The 20,832-nt window shown below is 43.4% G+C and overlaps 1 protein-coding gene across 1 annotated transcript in view; it reads right to left on the minus strand.

Annotated features, from left to right (window-relative positions):
- Positions 1 to 20,832, minus strand: part of LOC110532063 (neurocan core protein) — a 265,380-nt gene that overhangs the window by 106,724 nt on the left and 137,824 nt on the right. Inside the window, exon 10 of the mRNA XM_036967166.2 lies at positions 192 to 308. Within this exon, the coding sequence (XP_036823061.2) occupies positions 192 to 308 (117 nt within the window). The remainder of the gene's footprint in view (positions 1 to 191; positions 309 to 20,832) is intronic.

Consider the following 20,832-nt stretch of genomic DNA (forward strand, 5'->3'; position numbering starts at 1 on the left):
CTCTCGTCAGGACCAGAAATAAAGCCCGCTCAGGTGCTTCTTGTACGCTTGCAACGTTAGGTTAGTTAAACAGTAACACTAAAATGAGTTGAAAAGGATGTGAGAACAAAGGGATGGGACAGAGACAGTCCTTCTGAAGGTCTTAACCTCTGCCCTTTCTTTTGTGAACTTTCACCCCTGACCCCACTCACCGATCTCACAGCTCTCTCCGGAGTAGCCCTGGGGGCAGTAGCAGCTGTAACCGTCGCCCTCCTGCAGACAGCTGCCTCCATGCAGACAGGGGCTGGTCTGACATGGGTTGTCCTCAGCTGCAGAATGGAGACATGGCAGGCGGGTTAACCGAGGGACTCACATACTCTCACACACACACACACACACACACAGACACACACAGGCATGCACACACACATGCGTGCACACACGCACACACACACATACGGTTGAAGTCGGAAGTTTACATTAACTTAGGTTGGAGTCATTAAAACTCATTAAAACTATAGTTTTGGCAAGTCAGTTAGGACATCTACTTTGTCCATGACACATGTCATTTTCCCAACAATTGTTTCCAAACAGATTATTTAACTTATAATTAATTCCCTGTAGGCTAATTGACATTATTTGAGTCAATTGGAGGAGTACCTGTGGATGTATTTCAATACTTCCAAAGTTGTGGCAAAATGGCTTACGGAAAACAAAGTCAACGTATTGGAGTGGCCATCACAAAGCCCTGACCTCAATCCTATAGAAAATGTGTGTGCAGAAGCGTGTGTGAGCAAGGAGGCCTACAAACCTGACTCAGTTACCCCAACTCTGTCAGGAGGAAGGGGCCAAAATTCACCCAGCTTATTGTGTGAAGCTTGTGGAAAGTTACCCAAAACGTTTTACCCAAGTTAAACAATTTAAAGGCTACAAATACTAATTGAGTGTATGTAAACTTCTGACCCAATGGGAATGTGATGAAAGAAAGAAAAGCTGAAATAAATCATTATCTCTACTATTATTCTGACATTTCACATTCTTAAAATAAAGTGTCGATCCTAACTGACCTGAGACAGGGAATTTTTACTAGGATTAAATGTCAGGAATTGTGAAAAACTGAGTTTAAATGTATTTGGCTAAGGTGTATGTAAACTTCTGACTTCAACTGTACACACACAGACATACACAAACTGTGAACAGATGACTTAGCCTGGGTATTATAATGCTGGAGAACAGATGACTTAGCCTGGGTATTATAACGCTGGAAAACAATGACAGCCTGGGTATTATAATGCTGGAGAACAGATGACTTAGCCTGGGTATTATAATGCTGGAGAACAGACGAGTTAGCCTGGGTATTATAACGCTGGAGAACAGATGAGTTAGCCTGGGTATTATAATGCTGGAGAACAGATGAGGTAGCCTGGGTATTATAACGTTGGAGAACAGATGACTTAGCCTGGGTATTATAACGCTGGAGAACAGATGACTTAGCCTGGGTATTATAATGCCGGAGAACAGATGAGTTAGCCTGGGTATTATAACGCTGGAGAAGAGATGAGTTAGCCTGGGTATTATAATGCTGGATAACAGATGACTTAGCCTGGGTATTATAACGCTGGAGAACAGATGAGTTAGCATGGGTATTATAACGCTGGAGAACAGATGAGTTAGCCTGGGTATTATAACGCTGGAGAAGAGATGAGTTAGCCTGGGTATTATAACGCTGGAGAACAGATGAGTTAGCCTGGGTATTATAACGCTGGAGAAGAGATGAGTTAGCCTGGGTATTATAGTGCTGGAGAACAGATGCAGTGCATTAGATGCCCTGTCAGATTGTGTCTTTGCCTGGAAACCTATCTGGATTGGCTAATAAAACCACACTTAATCTAGCAAGCTCTCCACACAGCCACGAAACAAGCTTTAACACCTACAGCTGTGCAACCGTCCTTGTCAAACCCCAGCGCCGTCCTTATAATTACGACTTAATCTCCTCTATCTCACCATTTATCTCCAAAACATTTCCCTTGAAGAACAGCGCTTGGAGTTATAGCCTTGCGAAATAAAACGTGTTTATTACCTTGCAACGACTCAGTAATGTACCATAAAAAGAGGCGGCCACGAGTGTGCCTGACTGGATAATGATCAGGTAATTTATGAGGACCCGGCTCATCAGAGGGACGTGGGCGGGCAGGCGGGGCAGGCGCCACACATTGTCCTCCCCCCTGTCGAGCATCCGTCATGATAAACAGTGGGCAGACAGACAGAGCAGCAGCCAATCTGTCACCTTGTAGAAAGTCAGACACACTGCCGGGTTTTCTTCTGTCTGTCTGTCTGTCTCTCTCTCTCTCTCTCTCTCTCTCTCTCTCTTTCACTCACTCTCTCTCTCTCTCTCTCTCTTTCACTCTCTGTCTCTCTCTCTCTCTCTCTCTCTCTCTCGCTCTCTCTCTCTCTCTCTCTTTCACTCTCTGTCTCTCTTTATCTCTCTCTATTTTTCTCTCTCTCTTTTTCTCTCGTGGTCTCCTGTCGCTCTCTCTCTCTTGAACAGAGAGGAGGGTGTGACTGAGAGAGTGAAGTACTCTATGAGGACCTGTCAGATAGATTGTCTATCTATCTTCACTATTGTTTCTCAATGTAAAGCTTTTCAATAGCTAAAGGTTATATCAGAGAAAGCCACAGAGGCATGGAATGGTTTTCTTTTAGTTGGGGAAGGATTAGTTATTGTACATCCTTCTTATAACAACATAATTGAAGAGAAACACACCTCTGACAGTGGCTTGTTTAGCCCTGCTTGGGATGGTGAGCGTGGCAGTGTGTTTGGTGAACAAATCCAATTCATTGGTTATGTGCTGGTTAACATGTGTGTGTGTGTGTGTGTGTGTGTGTGTGTGTGTGTGTACATTTGACTATACTCATGAGCACCAAAGGTTCTCAAGAATAGTAAACCAGCTAAGTCCTCACTTGTAAAAAGCCTATTTGTGACTCACCACCTGGATTCGGTCTTATCTAGCAAAATTTGAAATGGTGTTTTTTACATTGGATAAAAGTAGAGACTCATACCTACGACATTGCATATCATACACTGCATTTGAGGAACAATGGGAAAGTAATTCTGCTTTGAAAGTTGATAAACTTCTAAACTCACTTTTGAGAAAATCGCCTTTGAATGTTTTGGTATCTTGTAAAGAGCTCTTCTTTGTCTACATACATTCAGCCAAACAGTTGTATTTTTGTTTCATCAGACCAGAGGACATTTCTCCAAAAAGTACGATCTTTGTCCCCATGTGCAGTTGCAAACCGTAGTCTGGCTTTTTTATGGTGGTTTTGGAGCAGTGGCTTCTTCCTTGCTGAGCGGCTTTTCAGGTTATGTCGATATAGGACTCGTTTTACTGTGGCTTTAGTTACTTTTGTACCTGTTTCCTCCAGTATCTTCTGGGATTGATTTGACCTTCTTGCACCAAAGCACCTTTATCTCTAGGAGACAGAACGCGTCTCCTTCCTGAGCGGTATAACGGCTGCGTGGTCCAAAGGGGTTTATACTTGCGTACTATTGTTTGTACAGATGAACATGGTACCTTCAGGCATTTGGAAATTGCTCCCAAGGATGAACCAGACTTGTGGAAGTCTACAATTTATTTTCTGAGGCACAGTCAACTCAGTGTATGTAATCTGACCCACTGGAATTGTGATACAGTGAATTATGAGTGAAATAATCTGTCTGTTTACAATTGTTGGAAAAATGACATGCACAAAGTAGATGTCTGAACCGACATGCCAAAACTATAGTTTCTTAACAAGAAATGTGTGGAGTGGTTGAAAAATGAGTTTTAATGACTCCAACCTAAGTGTATGTAAACTTCCGACTTCAACTGATGTGAGATAGTCTTCATGTGTGTGTGTGAGAGTCACAGTGTATGTGTGTGTATGTGAGAGAGTCGTAATGTGTGTGTGTGTGTGTGTGTGTGTGTGTGTGTGTGTGTGTGTGTGTGTGTGAGAGAGTCTAACTCGCTCCAGGCTGGTGAGATATAGAGGTGAGTGTGTATAATATTTCCTGAGAAGCTGAGGGATAGCCTTCTACCCACTCCTGTGCTGCAGCCACTGATACACTATTCTGAGGTGATAACAATGTGAGTGCTGGCTTTGAAAATGAATCAAAGGGATTGGAGAGAAGGAGGCAAGCCATTACAGTGTGGGGGTTTTAATTTCTTAAATCAACAGCTAAAAGAATACAGTACGTGATCGGCAAGCATACACGGCTCATCTGAGAAGCTAATCAAATAAATATGATGTAACCGACTGGAGAAAAGAACACACACTCACGAACACACACAGACCACACAATCACAATAAATAAACGCTTGCACACACACATTATCATAGTCACATCATACCTGGCCCCCCATAACTGCCCCCCCCCCCAACACCCTTTTTGGTTCCATGTAGAACCATCTCCAGAAATTGGGTTCAAACCCAAAAAGGTTCTACCTGGAAACAAAAAGGGTACTTCAAAGGGTTCTCCTGTGGAGACAGCTGAAGAACCCTTTAAGGGTCTCGATAGCACCTTTTTCTCTAACATGCTGATCAGACCGCTCGCTTTGCAAAATAAATTTAAACATACATGTTGTTAAATTGTTGCACCCACACTGCTCGCGTGCGCCAACGAGCGTCTGTGTTGCCAAGCACTAAAGTAGAAGTCAGTTCTATTTGTGACGCTGAGCGCGGTGCAAGTCCTGCCTCTCCCATCTCCTCATTGGTTTATAGAAGCAGATACCCATTTGCCATCTCCTCATTGGTTATACCCATGTGGGTGATTGAAAGATGAACTGAGTTTGGTCGGTCGTCATGGTAACTATGAAAGTTAGTTGCCAATCGCCATATAAAGTCCAAAGAAGAAAAAGCCTGGAAGGAGGAGAGATGACTAGAAACGATTCGGTTGACCGTTTTGTGTGTGGATTAATTGTCGGAGTAGAGGACCTTCAGGTAAAATTACAACTCAATGTTTATATCCCAGGACAAATTAGCTTGCAACAGCAAGCTAGCTAACTAAATTTCCATAAATGTTTAATGCATTTTGACCTGTCCCCAAATTAACATAACATAATAATTGGTTCAGAGTTTGTTTTGATATTTTAACCTTCCTGTCGTGATTGCGTTTGGTGTGGGGGGACAAAATCAATTTCCACATGATGCCGGACGCGCGCGGCCAGTTTGGGTACGGCGTAAGAGTGTGGGCAGAGATATTAGCCATAAGAGGCCAGTATGAATGTGACATTGTGCTCTCTCTGCAGAGGGATGTTTGTGCCTCCTGTCTCCCTCTCCTGTCTCCCTCTCCTGTCTCCCTTTCCTGTCTCCCTTTCCTGTCTCTCTCTCCTGTCTCCCTCTCCTGTCTCCCTTTCCTGTCTCCTTTTCCTGTCTCTCTCTCCTGTCTCTCTCTCCTGTCTCCCTCTCCTGTCTCGCTCTCCTGTCTCCCTCTCCGGTCTCCCTTTCCTGTTTCCCTTTCCTGTCTCTCTCTGCTGTCTCCCTCTCCTGTCTCTCTCTCCTGTCTCTCTCTCCTGTCTCCCTCTCCTGTCTCTCTCTCCTGTCTCCCTCTCCTGTCTCCCTCTCCTGTCTCCCTCTCCTGTCTCTCTCTCCTGTCTCCCTCTCCTGTATCCTTTCACCACAATTAGTCTTCATGGAGGCAGCCAGTGACAGGCAGTGTTTTAATGGGCTAGGCGTGTCCGGGGGAGACAGCGGCTAGCCTCGTGCTGCAGCCGTCCATTGTGTCTGCTCCAATGCAGACACTAATAAACCCACTGACAGCCCAGAGGACACAGTGCTGTTGTCTTGTCCTGACCTATAGCCAAGCTACTGGGGGAGGTTAGTGTGAATTGAAATTCTCAGGCTGGTTGGCATTCTAGTTGTGTTCTGATCCACAGCAAGGGCAGTGTATGCTAGAGTACTCGGTAGTACTGTTCCAACATTTATGGTATACAGTATATCAATTCAAACAACAACATCAGTGTCCATTATCTACATTGGAACTGTGGAAGACCCACTAAGTTATCACTGGTTCGTTACATTTCTCTGGCTGTGTGTCTGGTGTTTAGTTTCACCACCATGACTGTGCTTTTAGAGCGGAAGAGAAATGGGCACCTCTCTAGGCTCAGATGTTTGTGTGCTAGTGTGTGTGTGTGTGTGTGTGTGTGTGTGTGTGTGTGTGTGTGTGTGTGTGTGTGTGCTATGTGTACAAGTGCTGCAGGTCATGGGCTGGGTAAGTAACGAGGCTGGTGTTGAGTGAAGCAGAGAAGGTAAATAAATGACCGTTGTGACTCACAGTCTTTCAGGGGAGCTCAGCAGATACGACAGTTAGCCAAGCATTCACCCAGCAGGAAAATAGCATAGGGCCACTAGCCCTACGTCAAACCCTATGGGGGGCCAGGTGTGATGTGTTCCCTGCATGGAACCAAAACTGAACTGACCCTCTTCGAATATGAAAGAGCCTTTATATCCAACCAGATCTGTAGATAGTCAGCCACAGGGAGTATTTCAACAACATTATTTCAGCAAGAAACAAAACCAGAAACAGAAATACAACCTCTATTGAATGTCCTTTGACTAGGAGATCATGAAAAACTCTGTAAAGAGAGAAAACATGTAGCTTACTAATTTGTACTCTCCCGGTGATGAATTGTCTGGAGTAGTAGTGCTCCATGCTACAGTACATAGAGAGAAACCAAGGCTGGTCTGGTTTCCAGAAGTGGGGAATTGATTCAATTCTCACACAATTAGTTACAACTTATCACACCCAAATGGCATTGTGCTGCTCGCATTGTGCTGCTCGCATTAAGACAATACATACAGTATGAGCATTATTAATAGATCAAACAGTGTGTGTGTGTGTGTGTGTGTGTGTGTGTGTGTGTGTGTGTGTGTGTGTGTGTGTGTGTGTGTGTGTGTGTGTGTGTGTGACAGAGAGGGAACTACCATAGTTTTCTTCTTCGTAACGCTAGCTGCCATCTTCTGATTAATTACAGACTATACTCTTCAAATAGCCCCTTTCTTCCATTCCATCTCTGTCTCTGCAGCTCTTAATCTGACCAGGGCGTAGATACTACAGCGCCATCCTTCTGTTGGTGTCCAATCAGGACTAAGCATCGCGGCCTACCAGTACAGTGTCCTTACAAAACAGATTTCTGCAAAGTCCTCTGTCATCCTCCTATTCGATTCATAGACAGTATATCTGTAAGGAAGATACTAGGAGACTAGAGCTGCTTAACCAGAATGGATAGTGTTGGGATTGTAACGTTACAATTGAACCTGGAATTTGAGGACACATACAGTACGTTCTATTGACATTTTCACACATCCTTCTCTACACATACAGAAAAGTACACACACACACCATCCTCCATCACCGTGGGAGTTACTGAACCTTGTAATAGCTTTTCCAGAGACAAGGATCATGGGGTCTGCCTGTTCAAGTGCACCTCTATAAGCAAGACAAGCCATTGCCTATACACAGCAACACAGCTGGGTCTTAAACTCTAATGCCACTGGAGAAAATGTACTGAACTCCAAATATCTCTCACAGTTACAGGTTTTAGGATGACTACATTTAAACAGCGACGGTCGGGGGAAATATAACAATAACAGTCACCATGACAACCTGGTCAACCACAACCTGAAAAATGACTTGCCTATTAATATTAGGTCAGTTTCCTGGACAAAGATTAAAGCTACTGGACTAAATAGCATGCCCAAAGGAGAATCTCTACTGAAAGTGCATTATAGTGTAGAACCAACCTTAAAACTGACTCCTACACTTGTACATCTAGCTATGATAATATCTGTCTTACTGTAAAGTGTTTCCACTGCTTAGTATGCTGCTGCAGTAGACATACAGAAATGCATAAACTCAACTCAAACTCAAACCAAACATGCTGCTATAACCTGTACCACCCCACAGTAAATGACCTGGGGTCAGTAAGTACACCTTTCCATCTCCCCCATTGACACTGCAGGGAGGGCGGCAGGCGTACGATCCACTGTATCACCATGTCCTCAGACAGACACTTCACTCAGTCTCTGCTATATAGATAGCACTTCTCTTTCTCCCTGTGGTGAAGACCCAATGCAATTTCAGCACACTCCAATAAGAGTGATTTAGAGGTTGCCAGGTTGTTGCCCGGTACCTGCTGCACAGAGATGATAGAGAGAGATAGAGGGGGGTGGAGAGAGAGAGACTGAGACAGAGATAAACAGATAGAGGAGGGGTGGGGTGGAGAGAGAGACAGAGACGGATATACAGATAGAGGAGGGGTAGAGAGATAGAGACAGATAGACTGACAGACAGATAGAGAGGTGGTGGGGTGGAGAGAGAGACAGATAGACAGATAGACTGACAGACAGGTAGAGAGGCGGTGGGGTGGAGAGAGAGACAGAGACAGATAGACAGACTGACAGACAGGTAGAGAGGGGGTGGAGCGGGGTGGCGTCAGAGACAGATAGACAGATAGACTGACAGACAGACAGGTAGAGAGGGGGTGGAGCGGGGTGGCGTCAGAGACAGATATACAAATAGACTGACAGACAGGTAGAGAGGGGGTGGAGCGGGGTGGTGTCAGAGACAGATAGACAGATAGACTGACAGACAGACAGGTAGAGAGGGGGTGGAGCGGGGTGGCGTCAGAGACAGATAGACAGATAGACAGATAGACAGGTAGAGAGGGGGTGGAGCGGGGTGGCGTCAGAGACAGATAGACAGATAGACAGACAGACAGGTAGAGAGGGGGTGGAGCGGGGTGGCGTCAGAGACAGATAGACAGATAGACTGACAGACAGGTAGAGAGGGGGTGGAGCGGGGTGGCGTCAGAGACAGATAGACAGATAGACTGACAGACAGGTAGAGAGGGGGTGGAGCGGGGTGGCGTCAGAGACAGATAGACAGATAGACTGACAGACAGGTAGAGAGGGGGTGGAGCGGGGTGGCGTCAGAGACAGATAGACAGATAGACAGACAGACAGGTAGAGAGGGGGTGGAGCGGGGTGGCGTCAGAGACAGATAGACAGACAGACAGACAGGTAGAGAGGGGGTGGAGCGGGGTGGTGTCAGAGACAGATAGACAGATAGACAGATAGACAGACAGACAGGTAGAGAGGGGGTGGAGCGGGGTGGTGTCAGAGACAGATAGACTGACAGACAGGTAGAGAGGGGGTGGAGCGGGGTGGTGTCAGAGACAGATAGACTGACAGACAGGTAGAGAGGGGGTGGAGCGGGGTGGCGTCAGAGACAGATAGACACTTTACTAAGTCTCTGCGATATAGATAGCACTTCTCTTTCCTCTCTGTGGTGAAGACCCAAAGCAACACAATCCAATATGCCATCTCTATTTAGAACAATAAGTAAGCTAAAACACCCACAGTCATCAAGCTATTAAATATGTTAAAGTGATTAATAAGACTGAACTCAATAATAAATATTATGTTGCACCTATAACTAACAGACTAACAAATGAACAAATCTTGAAAAAATACGAAGACTTTTGATTGTCTTTCTTAAGACATCCTAAATATCAAATTTCAGTCAGGCAGACCGACCAGCCAGCCCCAGCCGTCTGCATGACCGACCCCCACCAGTTTAGTCAATAACTCCAACACAATTTCCTTCCCAGTTCCCACCTTTCATTTTTTTTAATTCTGAAGGGAAAGGTTTGGAATTTTTTTTACAGAAAACCACACATACACTACATTAACACACAGAAACAGCAAATCCTTCAGACAATTAATCTAATAGGACTAATAGTACTGTAGAGCTATTTTTATTTGCACACAATATAGCTGGGTCACCTCGTCCTGCCCCTATGGGTCCAGCACCCTGCAACGCCCCAACACTCCCCACTCAGCTTTAGGATCTTAGTGAAACATGAATTTATTGATTTTGTGTGTTTTAGGCCAAGGTCAGACTGACAACCCACAGACCCCCAGGGCCAGGACTGAGCAACTCAGCAGCTAGGGATTGCCTAAATATGTATCTCCCCTGACGTGGACATGACATGGAATACATGTCAATATGTATCTCCCCTGACGTGGACATGACATGGAATACATGTCAATATGTATCTCCCCTGACTCCCCTGACGTGTCCCCTGACGAGGGACATGACATGGAATACATGTCAATATGTATCTCCCCTGACGTGTCCCCTGACTCCCCTGACGTGTCCCCTGACGTGTCCCCTGACGTGTCCCCTGACTCCCCTGACGTGTCCCCTGACGTGTCCCCTGACATTTCAATGCATACACTTTAAGTCGTACAGTATTCCATATAAGGCATCCAAACCTTATGAAAGTTGTCCAGTATACCCTTAATCTTGTTAGAAATCAAATCTAGTGATACATCATTTGACATTGTGGGAGGATATCCAACCTTCCAATAAATGGCAATGCATTTCCTAGCTGCTATAAATACTTGGTAACACAGTTTCTTCAGATAACAGTCTCCAGTATCAACATTTCCAAGCAAACAAAAACAGGGAGAATGGAGAATCTGTAGACATGCTGAGATAAAAGAACATACACTTGCAAAAATTCAGCCAGCCTTCACAAGAGCATAACATATGCAAATAAGTCCCTTCTGTGTTTTACACCTCCAGCAGAGGAATGACATTTCTGAGTGCATGATATTCAGTTTGACTGGCGTATAGTACGTTCTATGGATGGTCTTAAACTGCATGAATTTATGTCTGCTATTATATGAACATGACTGGGCATTCCAACATATCTGTATCCATTCATCATCATCAATAGTGTCTCCCAGGTCTTCCTCACATTTTGTTTGACATGTTTTGTGTCCACGGGAAAAGCCTCTCTCAACCCTTGATACAGTTTGGAAATGAACTTTGGAGGTTAGTCAGACTGCCTTAAAATAGCATCTGGCTTGTCCAGTGTTTGTTGCGCAGAGTGAATAAAGTGTTGTATCTGCAGGTATTCACCTCAGGTCTGTCAAATACTGGTCTTCCCTGGCTGTCTGACCCTACTGTCACCATCTGATCCTGCTAAGACATGATGAACAGTGTTGTGTACTGACTGCACTAGAGGGCTGCATTCCCATGGGATGCCTGCAGGACCTGCTTAACCAACGTGATTCGAAGTGCAATAAAAACATACTATAATCATGAAAAGGCACAGCGCCCACATCGGTTAGGGTATTATGGCGAGTGAGCGTTGCGCCTTGTCATATTCAGTAAGTATTGATTACCCATTTATTTGTCTCTGCCTGCAAATCGTCTTCCTAAAAGATAGGCTATATCGTATAGGACTATGCAAAACGTAGTAAGTGTTGCTGTCATCATTCTTGCTGCTCCAAGTTCAGTAGCCATACCTGCGAGATCAGGTGTGCATCTGCTCTCAATGAAATAGAGTAGACTATAGCCTACACATGGTTCGAGAAGCATGGGGCAGTTATCTTTCCAAGGAAATGTACTTCCTAAATACTTTACTAAATTGCCTAGATACAGGCCTAATTATTTCATTTGCGTCAACCTCACCTCTAACTCTCAGCATTGCGCACACACACACGCACACATGCACACCCGCGCACACCAGCGCACACCCGCACAGACGCACAGACACACACACACACACACACACTCACACACACACACACACACACACACACACACACACACACACACACACACACACACACACACACACACACACACACACACACACACACACACACACACACACACACACACATAAAGCTTAACCAGTATGCCGGACACTTACAATTAGCTGTAGTCCGGGCGCTGGAGACAGCCAGACAACCCTCACCAGCCGAAAGCACCTCCTAGATTCACACTGAAATAGCGAGGAGAGGGGCAACAAGCAACATGTCGACTGGCTACTCAATAGAGTCCAATTTAAGAGATCGCGAAACAAGAGTGATGGCCAAATCGGGATATTGTTTCTACAAGAGCACTTTGCAGTGAGCCTAAATACATTGATTTATCCGAGCTGTCACACTCCATCCTTCCTTATCATCACAAACACATTCTACTAGCGTTTCTCTACTAGCCGATGGTTTGTTTTCCCCAAAAGCAGAATATTTCAGGTCATCCTATTGTTAGTGTCTGGAGAGCTGCTGCTGACAGCTTGTCTAATAGGAGCTGTAGTGCAACCCCTCTCTTCCCTGTATATCGCCTGTTCTGTGGGGTAATTCTCTGGGTACTGCCCGGCCCACCAGGCTCCATCATTTCCTCCACAGCCAGATTGCCCTCTCCCCGGGCAATGCTTCTATATAGTGCCAAATAAGGGCTATTTGGCTTGTAACGACAGCAGAACCATTTTGGTGCTATATAGAATCTTTTTTCAGGTCCTATAAAGAACCATGCTCATAAGGTTCTAAATGAAACCTGTATGGTGCTGTAAAATAACTTTTCCCAAGGTTCTATAAAGAACTATTAAAACATATTCTATACAGCACCAAAAATGGTTCTGCTATGGTTACAACCATTTTGGGGGCTATATACAGTAGAACCGTTTTATATGGCTCTTTATAGAACCTCATTCTCATAGATTCTTTATAGAACCATACAGGGTTTTTTATTCATGGTTTAATAGACAGGTTGGTTGTTTAGCAACAAAACCAATGCGTGCACGACTATGGGTCAAACAGATAGGGTGGGCTTAGACTGTTGAGAACATTTAACTATATTTCATCTCCTATGTTTATTGAAGATTTGTACAATAACCACTTGTCTCTCAAATACATCGTTACATTTGTTGGTTCGTTAGCTAGCGATTTTTTTGCCATATTAGCATACACCTCAAAACAAGACATGGTATCAAGAACAAGATGAAACTTGCTGAAATGAGTCAAATACAATTCCCCACATGGCAGCTTCTTGTCATTGTTGGTAGCTATCTGACCATCCAGAATCACAACAACTGACGGACGCTAAGAAGTGCGCTAAGAAATACGTCCAAAATGACTAATTGGAGGTAGAAAGGAGTTGGAGCACTCGTTTTTTTTCATTCATCTGTTTTAGTATTATGTTTATTAACTAGTTGAATCAGGTGTTCTAGCTCTGGAAGAACTGTGGGTCCCTGAGAAGAGAATTAAGAATTACCGACTTAGTCAACTTTTACGAGACACCGTCACAGGCCATAGTCATACAGTATAACATGTAATAACATAACACAACAGATTAGATCAACTGAAATGACACTCTCGCTCACAGTATAACATGTAATAACATAACACAACAGATTAGATCAACTGAATTGACACTCTCGCTCACAGTATAACATGTAATAACATAACACAACAGATTAGATCAACTGAAAGGACACTCTCGCTCACAGTATAACATGTAATAACATAACACAACAGATTAGATCAACTGAAATGACACTCTCGCTCACAGTATAACATGTAATAACATAACACAACAGATTAGATCAACTGAAATGACACTCTCGCTCACAGTATAACATGTAATAACATAACACAACAGATTAGATCAACTGAAATGACACTCTCGCTCACAGTATAACATGTAATAACATAACACAACAGATTAGATCAACTGAAAGGACACTCTCGCTCACAGTATAACATGTAATAACATAACACAACAGATTAGATCAACTGAAATGACACTCTCGCTCACAGTATAACATGTAATAACATAACACAACAGATTAGATCAACTGAAATGACACTCTCGCTCACAGTATAACATGTAATAACATAACACAACAGATTAGATCAACTGAAATGACACTCTCGCTCACAGTATAACATGTAATAACATAACACAACAGATTAGATCAACTGAAATGACACTCTCGCTCACAGTATAACATGTAATAACATAACACAACAGATTAGATCAACTGAAATGACACTCTCGCTCACAGTTGCACAAAATGAGTTCTGAGCAAACCACGCCACAAAATATTTGAATGATCCGCCACCCCTGCATTTAAATTATCACTGAATTGCAAAGAACTATTGAAGAGCTCAAAGGGCTACAGAGCAAATGCAAAACTAATATATCAAGGCTGGATCGTGGACAGTCTCCTTCAAATGTCGACAGGCACACTGTATGCATAAGACAGCAATGGTTCTATGGTTATTTTGACATGGATGCCAGTTCCGAAGTATTATGTGATCGTTCTGTCAGAGAGAAATAAGAGGTGGTGTTAAGAGACAAGAGACAGGATATAGAAGTATTATGTGATCGTTCTGTCAGAGAGAAATAAGAGGTGGTGTTAAGAGACAAGAGACAGGATATAGAAGTATTATGTGATCGTTCTGTCAGAGAGAAATAAGAGGTGGTGTTAAGAGACAAGAGACAGGATATAGAAGTATTATGTGATCGTTCTGTCAGAGAGAAATAAGAGGTGGTGTTAAGAGACAAGAGACAGGATATAGAAGTATTATGTGATCGTTCTGTCAGAGAGAAATAAGAGGTGGTGTTAAGAGACAAGAGACAGGATATAGAAGTATTATGTGATCGTTCTGTCAGAGAGAAATAAGAGGTGGTGTTAAGAGACAAGAGACAGGATATAGAAGTATTATGTGATCGTTCTGTCAGAGAGAAATAAGAGGCGGTGTTAAGAGACAAGAGACAGGATATAGAAGTATTATGTGATCGTTCTGTCAGAGAGAAATAAGAGGTGGTGTTAAGAGACAAGAGACAGGATATAGAAGTATTATGTGATCGTTCTGTCAGAGAGAAATAAGAGGTGGTGTTAAGAGACAAGAGACAGGATATAGAGAAGCAGCTTCTGTGTCTCTGTCTGTTCTTTGTTCTCCCCATGGGGGATATAGATGTGGTGGTGAAATGACACATCAGAGGGGGAAGCTGAGTCCCCATATGCATAATCAAATAGGACTGAATACTTTAGCCTCTCCTCTGGCTCCGGCTCCATCCAGGTCAGAGCTGTAGCCAGAAGGATCCCATTTTGCAGACGAGGACAAAGCATCTATTAAGGGTATTATATTCCACTGACAGCACTCCGCCTGCAGACCTGCAGCTTCATTTCTTACTTCGAGGGACACAGAGGTGATGTGATTCACAGGTTTATAAAATTCAACACACCCGCTGGGACGCCGGCACTGTAAAAAACAATAAAAAGACTGATATGGTTCTGAATAAAACACATGAAGTCAATGTCACTTTTTAAAAGGATGACATATGGCTCGATAGAGGTCCTTTGCTACTGTCGTTTACGGCCATCTAAAACAGAATGACCAGAATAAAAGTGAAGAAAATTGTAGATTAAACAGCCGAAATGTTAAGACAAACAGTGTGGACATTAGATTTAACCTGGTCTGTGGTCTGTAGTTTGTACTCTGCTGTTTTATCTTCCATAGGGCCAGTTTGTTTCTAGCCCTTTGGGACAAATAACATTCATCATCTTCTGTGGAATTACCGATCACTAATTTCAAACACTCACAGGCTGTGAAAGTCATGCCAGGTAGCCATGCTAGACTAGGGAAGTGGTGCCAGGTATCCATGCTAGGCCAAGGAAGTTGTGGCAGATAGCCATGTTACTGTAGGCTAGGGAAGTCATACCAGGTAGCCATTCTAGGCTAGGTAAGTCATGCTAGGTATCCATGATAGGCTAGGGAAGTGGTGCAAGGTAGCCATGCTAGGCTAGGGACGTGGTGCAAGGTAGCCATGCTAGGCTAGGGAAGTAGGCCTAACGCCAGGTAGAGACTTCATTAGCTCTACCGTAGCCTGGCTGACACACAGTCGGCCACTATTATGCCTCCGGCCCACTATAATGTTACAATTATGAGGACCCTAAAGAACCATTATGAGGGCCCTAGTCTCTTTCACTGTGGGTTTTGTTTCAAAATGGAATAAAAAACATCTGTAATCTCACAAAAGTTATTTTGCTTGTATTTAATACGAATACCCTCTTTGTTATGGTTTTATATTTTTTGTTAATTACATTTTTATTATTAATAAAATCAGTGTGTGACTACTATGTCTTGTGTAACATTTCAAGTGTCAGAAATGTGCTTGAAAGGCACTACAAAGAGGGGACTCAGTACTCTGTTATATTACCTTTTTGTGAGTAGCACTTGACACTGGTCCACCAAGGGACCATTTCTCAGAGAAAAGCAACACAGATAGTTTAACAGTATGGAAGGAGTGCCAGCGCTTACACCGCGGAGATAAAGCCATCATGCAATACGTTGACTGCGTTCAGATCAGATGTGATCCAAAAATAAATCCAATATCTTTTTGCATACTATTCATAAAAAGGATCTCCTAAAATAAGACAGGATGGCCATCATCCAGATTCGGACTCCATTCCTGTTTAAAGTCACATAAGGAAACCTAGCAGGATCCAAAACCAGGAAGAGCACAATAGTGTATTATAGAGCAGGCAGTGTCTACATGACCCCAAGAGACACCCACCACTCTCCTCTTAAGCTTATTCTCTCACACTTCGGTTCCTTCCTTAGTTTCCCCTCGTTACTAGGACAAAAAAAGCCAATGCTCTGCACAGTCAGCGTAACACTCTTTATCTTCCCCCCCATTATGGAGTACAGATTCCCCAAGCCGCCGCTTTAACAAATCCCCATTCATTAAATATGCAACCGGCGAATAGCATGGGATTATATCCAGCATGAACGTTTGATATGGAAAATGGCCGAATAAAGGCGAGGAATAGAATAGGGGACTGGACGGAGAGATGGAGAGGCGAAATGAAGGGATGAGATAATGGTAGCGGTTTATAGTGAAGCTGTCTTAATGGCATTGATGAGTAGTTAGATTCTTGCTGAGGTCAGCTAAGGGCCTTGGGGGTCAGCGTGGGGCCATTGATCCTGGGGTCCTTCAACACCAAGGGCCAAAGAGGCTTTCTAAACATTATTACGGAGGGAGATGTAACAATGTCCCAAGGAGTAATAAAATACATAATCCTGAAACAGCTAGACGAGCTAGAGGCTCTCTGAGACAGAAACAGGACACAGAAGATCAATCTGGGTACAGCATAGCCTCTCACAGAGCATGTTTGTGTCGCCCTGATTTGCTTTATCTTGGCCAGGTCGCAGTTGTAAATGAGAACTTGTTCTCAACTGGCCTACCTGGTTAAATAAAGGTGAAATAAATCCATTAAAAAACAGGGCAAACAGGGGCCATACATTATGCCAAGCTGTTTCTCCAACCCCAAAATGTACCACTCCAATCCAGGGCTTCATTGGTTATTAATGTGCGGTGGCCCTGATCCATCTAAGACCCTTGGAAAAGCTTTAGTCAAGTAGGCTATAATTCACAGACATCTTGTTTCTTGTCTCAGATTGGTGTTGGTAATTTAAGGGTTCGACAGACAGGCTGCATACTATAAGCCTCCATCTCCTGCTCGCTATCACTCTCTGCACATGGGTGCCAAGTTGGGAGTCTCCGTGTAACCTCGCTGCAGGGTTACCTTGGGAAGAAGGAAGCAGGTTGTAAACAAGGAGGCGGATAAATGGTGTAAGACTTTGACAGGCCTTTGTGGTGTACTTCAATATAAAATAATACAGTTCCAACATTTCCAGATACTGTGCCATAATGTCACTGATTACACTTCCATTAGATTATACATTATGCAAATGAGGCCTAGTAGTAATTAAAGATAAATTCCAATTAAATGTATCCATGATTACATTAGGCCTACATAGCACCAAAATCCCCTTCTCTGGAGAATCAACCTGTCCTGATTTCAGTGTGTGTGCTGCGTGCGTGTGTGTGCGTGTGTAGGTGTATATGTGTGGGCCTAGGGCTAATGGACTACACATACGTGATTCTGCATGCTTATCCCATTGGGAGCTTGCCCTGTGTGGGTCCATCTGTATGTGTTTAGCTGGAGGATGTGTGAGGCAGGGAGATGGAGGAGAGGTGAGGAAGTGGAACATAAGTTGACATATAGCTTAGCTGGTCTCGTCCCAATGTGATGCATGGGTAGGTAAAGGGGAGGGGGCTGAGACCAGCACACTACAATACTACACTATACTGATATACATACAGTGCCTTGCGAAAGTATTCGGCCCCCTTGAACTTTGCGACCTTTTACCACATTTCAGGCTTCAAACATAAAGATATAAAACTGTATTTTTTTGTGAAGAATCAACAACAAGTGGGACACAATCATGAAGTGGAACGACATTTATTGGATATTTCAAACACTTTTAACAAATCAAAAACTGAAAAATTGGGCGTGCAAAATTATTCAGCCCCTTTACTTTCAGTGCAGCAACTGAACTCCAGAAGTTCAGTGAGGATCTCTGAATGATCCAATGTTGACCTAAATGACTAATGATGATAAATACAATCCACCTGTGTGTAATCAAGTCTCCGTATAAATGTACCTGCACTGTGATAGTCTCAGAGGTCCGTTAAAAGCGCAGAGAGCATCATGAAGAACAAGGAACACACCAGGCAGGTCCGAGATACTGTTGTGAAGAAGTTTAAAGCCGGATTTGGATACAAAAAGATTTCCCAAGCTTTAAACATCCCAAGGAGCACTGTGCAAGCGATAATATTGAAATGGAAGGAGTATCAGACCACTGCAAATCTACCAAGACCTGGCCGTCCCTCTAAACTTTCAGCTCATACAAGGAGAAGACTGATCAGAGATGCAGCCAAGAGGCCCATGATCACTCTGGATGAACTGCAGAGATCTACAGCTGAGGTGGGAGACTCTGTCCATAGGACAACAATCAGTCGTATATTGCACAAATCTGGCCTTTATGGAAGAGTGGCAAGAAGAAAGCCATTTCTTAAAGATATCCATAAAAAGTGTTGTTTAAAGTTTGCCACAAGCCACCTGGGAGACACACCAAACATGTGGAAGAAGGTGCTCTGGTCAGATGAAACCAAAATTGAACTTTTTGGCAACAATGCAAAACGTTATGTTTGGCGTAAAAGCAACACAGCTCATCACCCTGAACACACCATCCCCACTGTCAAACATGGTGGTGGCAGCATCATGGTTTGGGCCTGCTTTTCTTCAGCAGGGACAGGGAAGATGGTTAAAATTGATGGGAAGATGGATGGAGCCAAATACAGGACCATTCTGGAAGAAAACCTGATGGAGTCTGCAAAAGACCTGAGACTGGGACGGAGATTTGTCTTCCAACAAGACAATGATCCAAAACATAAAGCAAAATCTACAATGGAATGGTTCAAAAATAAACATATCCAGGTGTTAGAATGGCCAAGTCAAAGTCCAGACCTGAATCCAATCGAGAATCTGTGGAAAGAACTGAAAACTGCTGTTCACAAATGCTCTCCATCCAACCTCACTGAGCTCGAGCTGTTTTGCAAGGAGGAATGGGAAAAAAATTCAGTCTCTCGATGTGCAAAACTGATAGAGACATACCCCAAGCGACTTAAAGCTGTAATCGCAGCAAAAGGTGGCGCTACAAAGTATTAACTTAAGGGGGCTGAATAATTTTGCACGCCCAATTTTTCAGTTTTTGATTTGTTAAAAAAGTTTTAAATATCCAATAAATGTCATTCCACTTCATGATTGTGTCCCACTTGTTGTTGATTCTTCACTTTACAGTTTTATATCTTTATGTTTGAAGCCTGAAATGTGGCAAAACGTCGCAAAGTTCAAGGGGGCCGAATACTTTCGCAAGGCACTGTATACAGTACCAGTCAAAATGTTTTCTTTATTTTTTAAATATTTTCTACATTGTAGAATAATAGTGAACACATTAAAACTATGAAATAACACATACGGATTCATGTCGTACCAAAAAAGTATTTTAATGTTTTAAATTCTTCAAAGTAGCCACCCTTTGCCTTGCATGACAGCTGAGAGAGAGAGAGAGAGAGAGAGAGAGAGAGAGAGAGAGAGAGAGAGAGAGAGGGAGAGGGAGGGGGAGGGGGAGAGAGAGAGGACAGATCTGGTCTGTATTGTTTTTTTTTTTTTACTGCAGTAGCTAACCCTTGATTAAAAAGGATTATTAAGATAGGCATTAAGAGAGGACAAACACTGTCCCCCCCTCTCTACACCCTGGGCACTCACTTCTGTCATCATGAAGTGCTTTGAGAGGCTAGTTAAGGATCATATAGCCTCTACCTTACCTGACACCCTAGACCCACTTCAATATCCTTACCGCCCCAATATATCCACAGATGATGCAATCGCCATCACACTGCCCTATCCCATCTGGACTAGAGGAATACCTATGTAAGAATGCTGCTCATTGACTATAGCTCAGCCTTCAACACCATAGTACCCTCCATCACTGCAGCTAGCGACTGGAACGAGCTGCAACAAACACTCAAACTGGACAGTTTAATCTCAATCTCTTCATTCAAAGACTCAATCATGGACACTCTTACTGACAGTTGTGGCTGCTTTGCGTGATGTATTGTTGTCTCTACCTTCTTGCCCTTTGTGCTGTTGTCTGTGCCTAATAATGTTTGTACCATGTTTTGTGCTGATACCATGTTGAGTTACTACCATGTTGTTGTCACGTTGTCATGTTACCATGCTGTGTTGTCATGTGTTGCTGCCTTGCTATGTCGTTGTCTTAGGTCTCTCTTTATGTAGTGTTGTGTTGTCTCTCTTGTCGTGATATGTGTTTTGTTCTATATTTATATGTTCTTTTTATTTTTTAATCCCCTGTCCCCACAGGAGGTCTTTTACCTTTTGTTAGGCCGTTATTGTACATTAGAATTTGTTCTTAACTGACTTGCCTAGTTAAATAAAGGTGAAAAAATTATTATAATAAAGGTGCAGGTCTGAACCCCTCCTTGTGCAAACTGGGTCTTGGACTTCTTGACGGACGGTGAAGGTAGGAAACACCACCTCCACTTCTCTGATCCTCAACACACGGGCCCCACAATGG

Source organism: Oncorhynchus mykiss, chromosome 1, assembly GCF_057628025.1.
Source record: "Oncorhynchus mykiss isolate SJ-2025 chromosome 1, ASM5762802v1, whole genome shotgun sequence".
In the NCBI taxonomy this organism is placed as follows: Eukaryota; Metazoa; Chordata; class Actinopteri; order Salmoniformes; family Salmonidae; genus Oncorhynchus; species Oncorhynchus mykiss.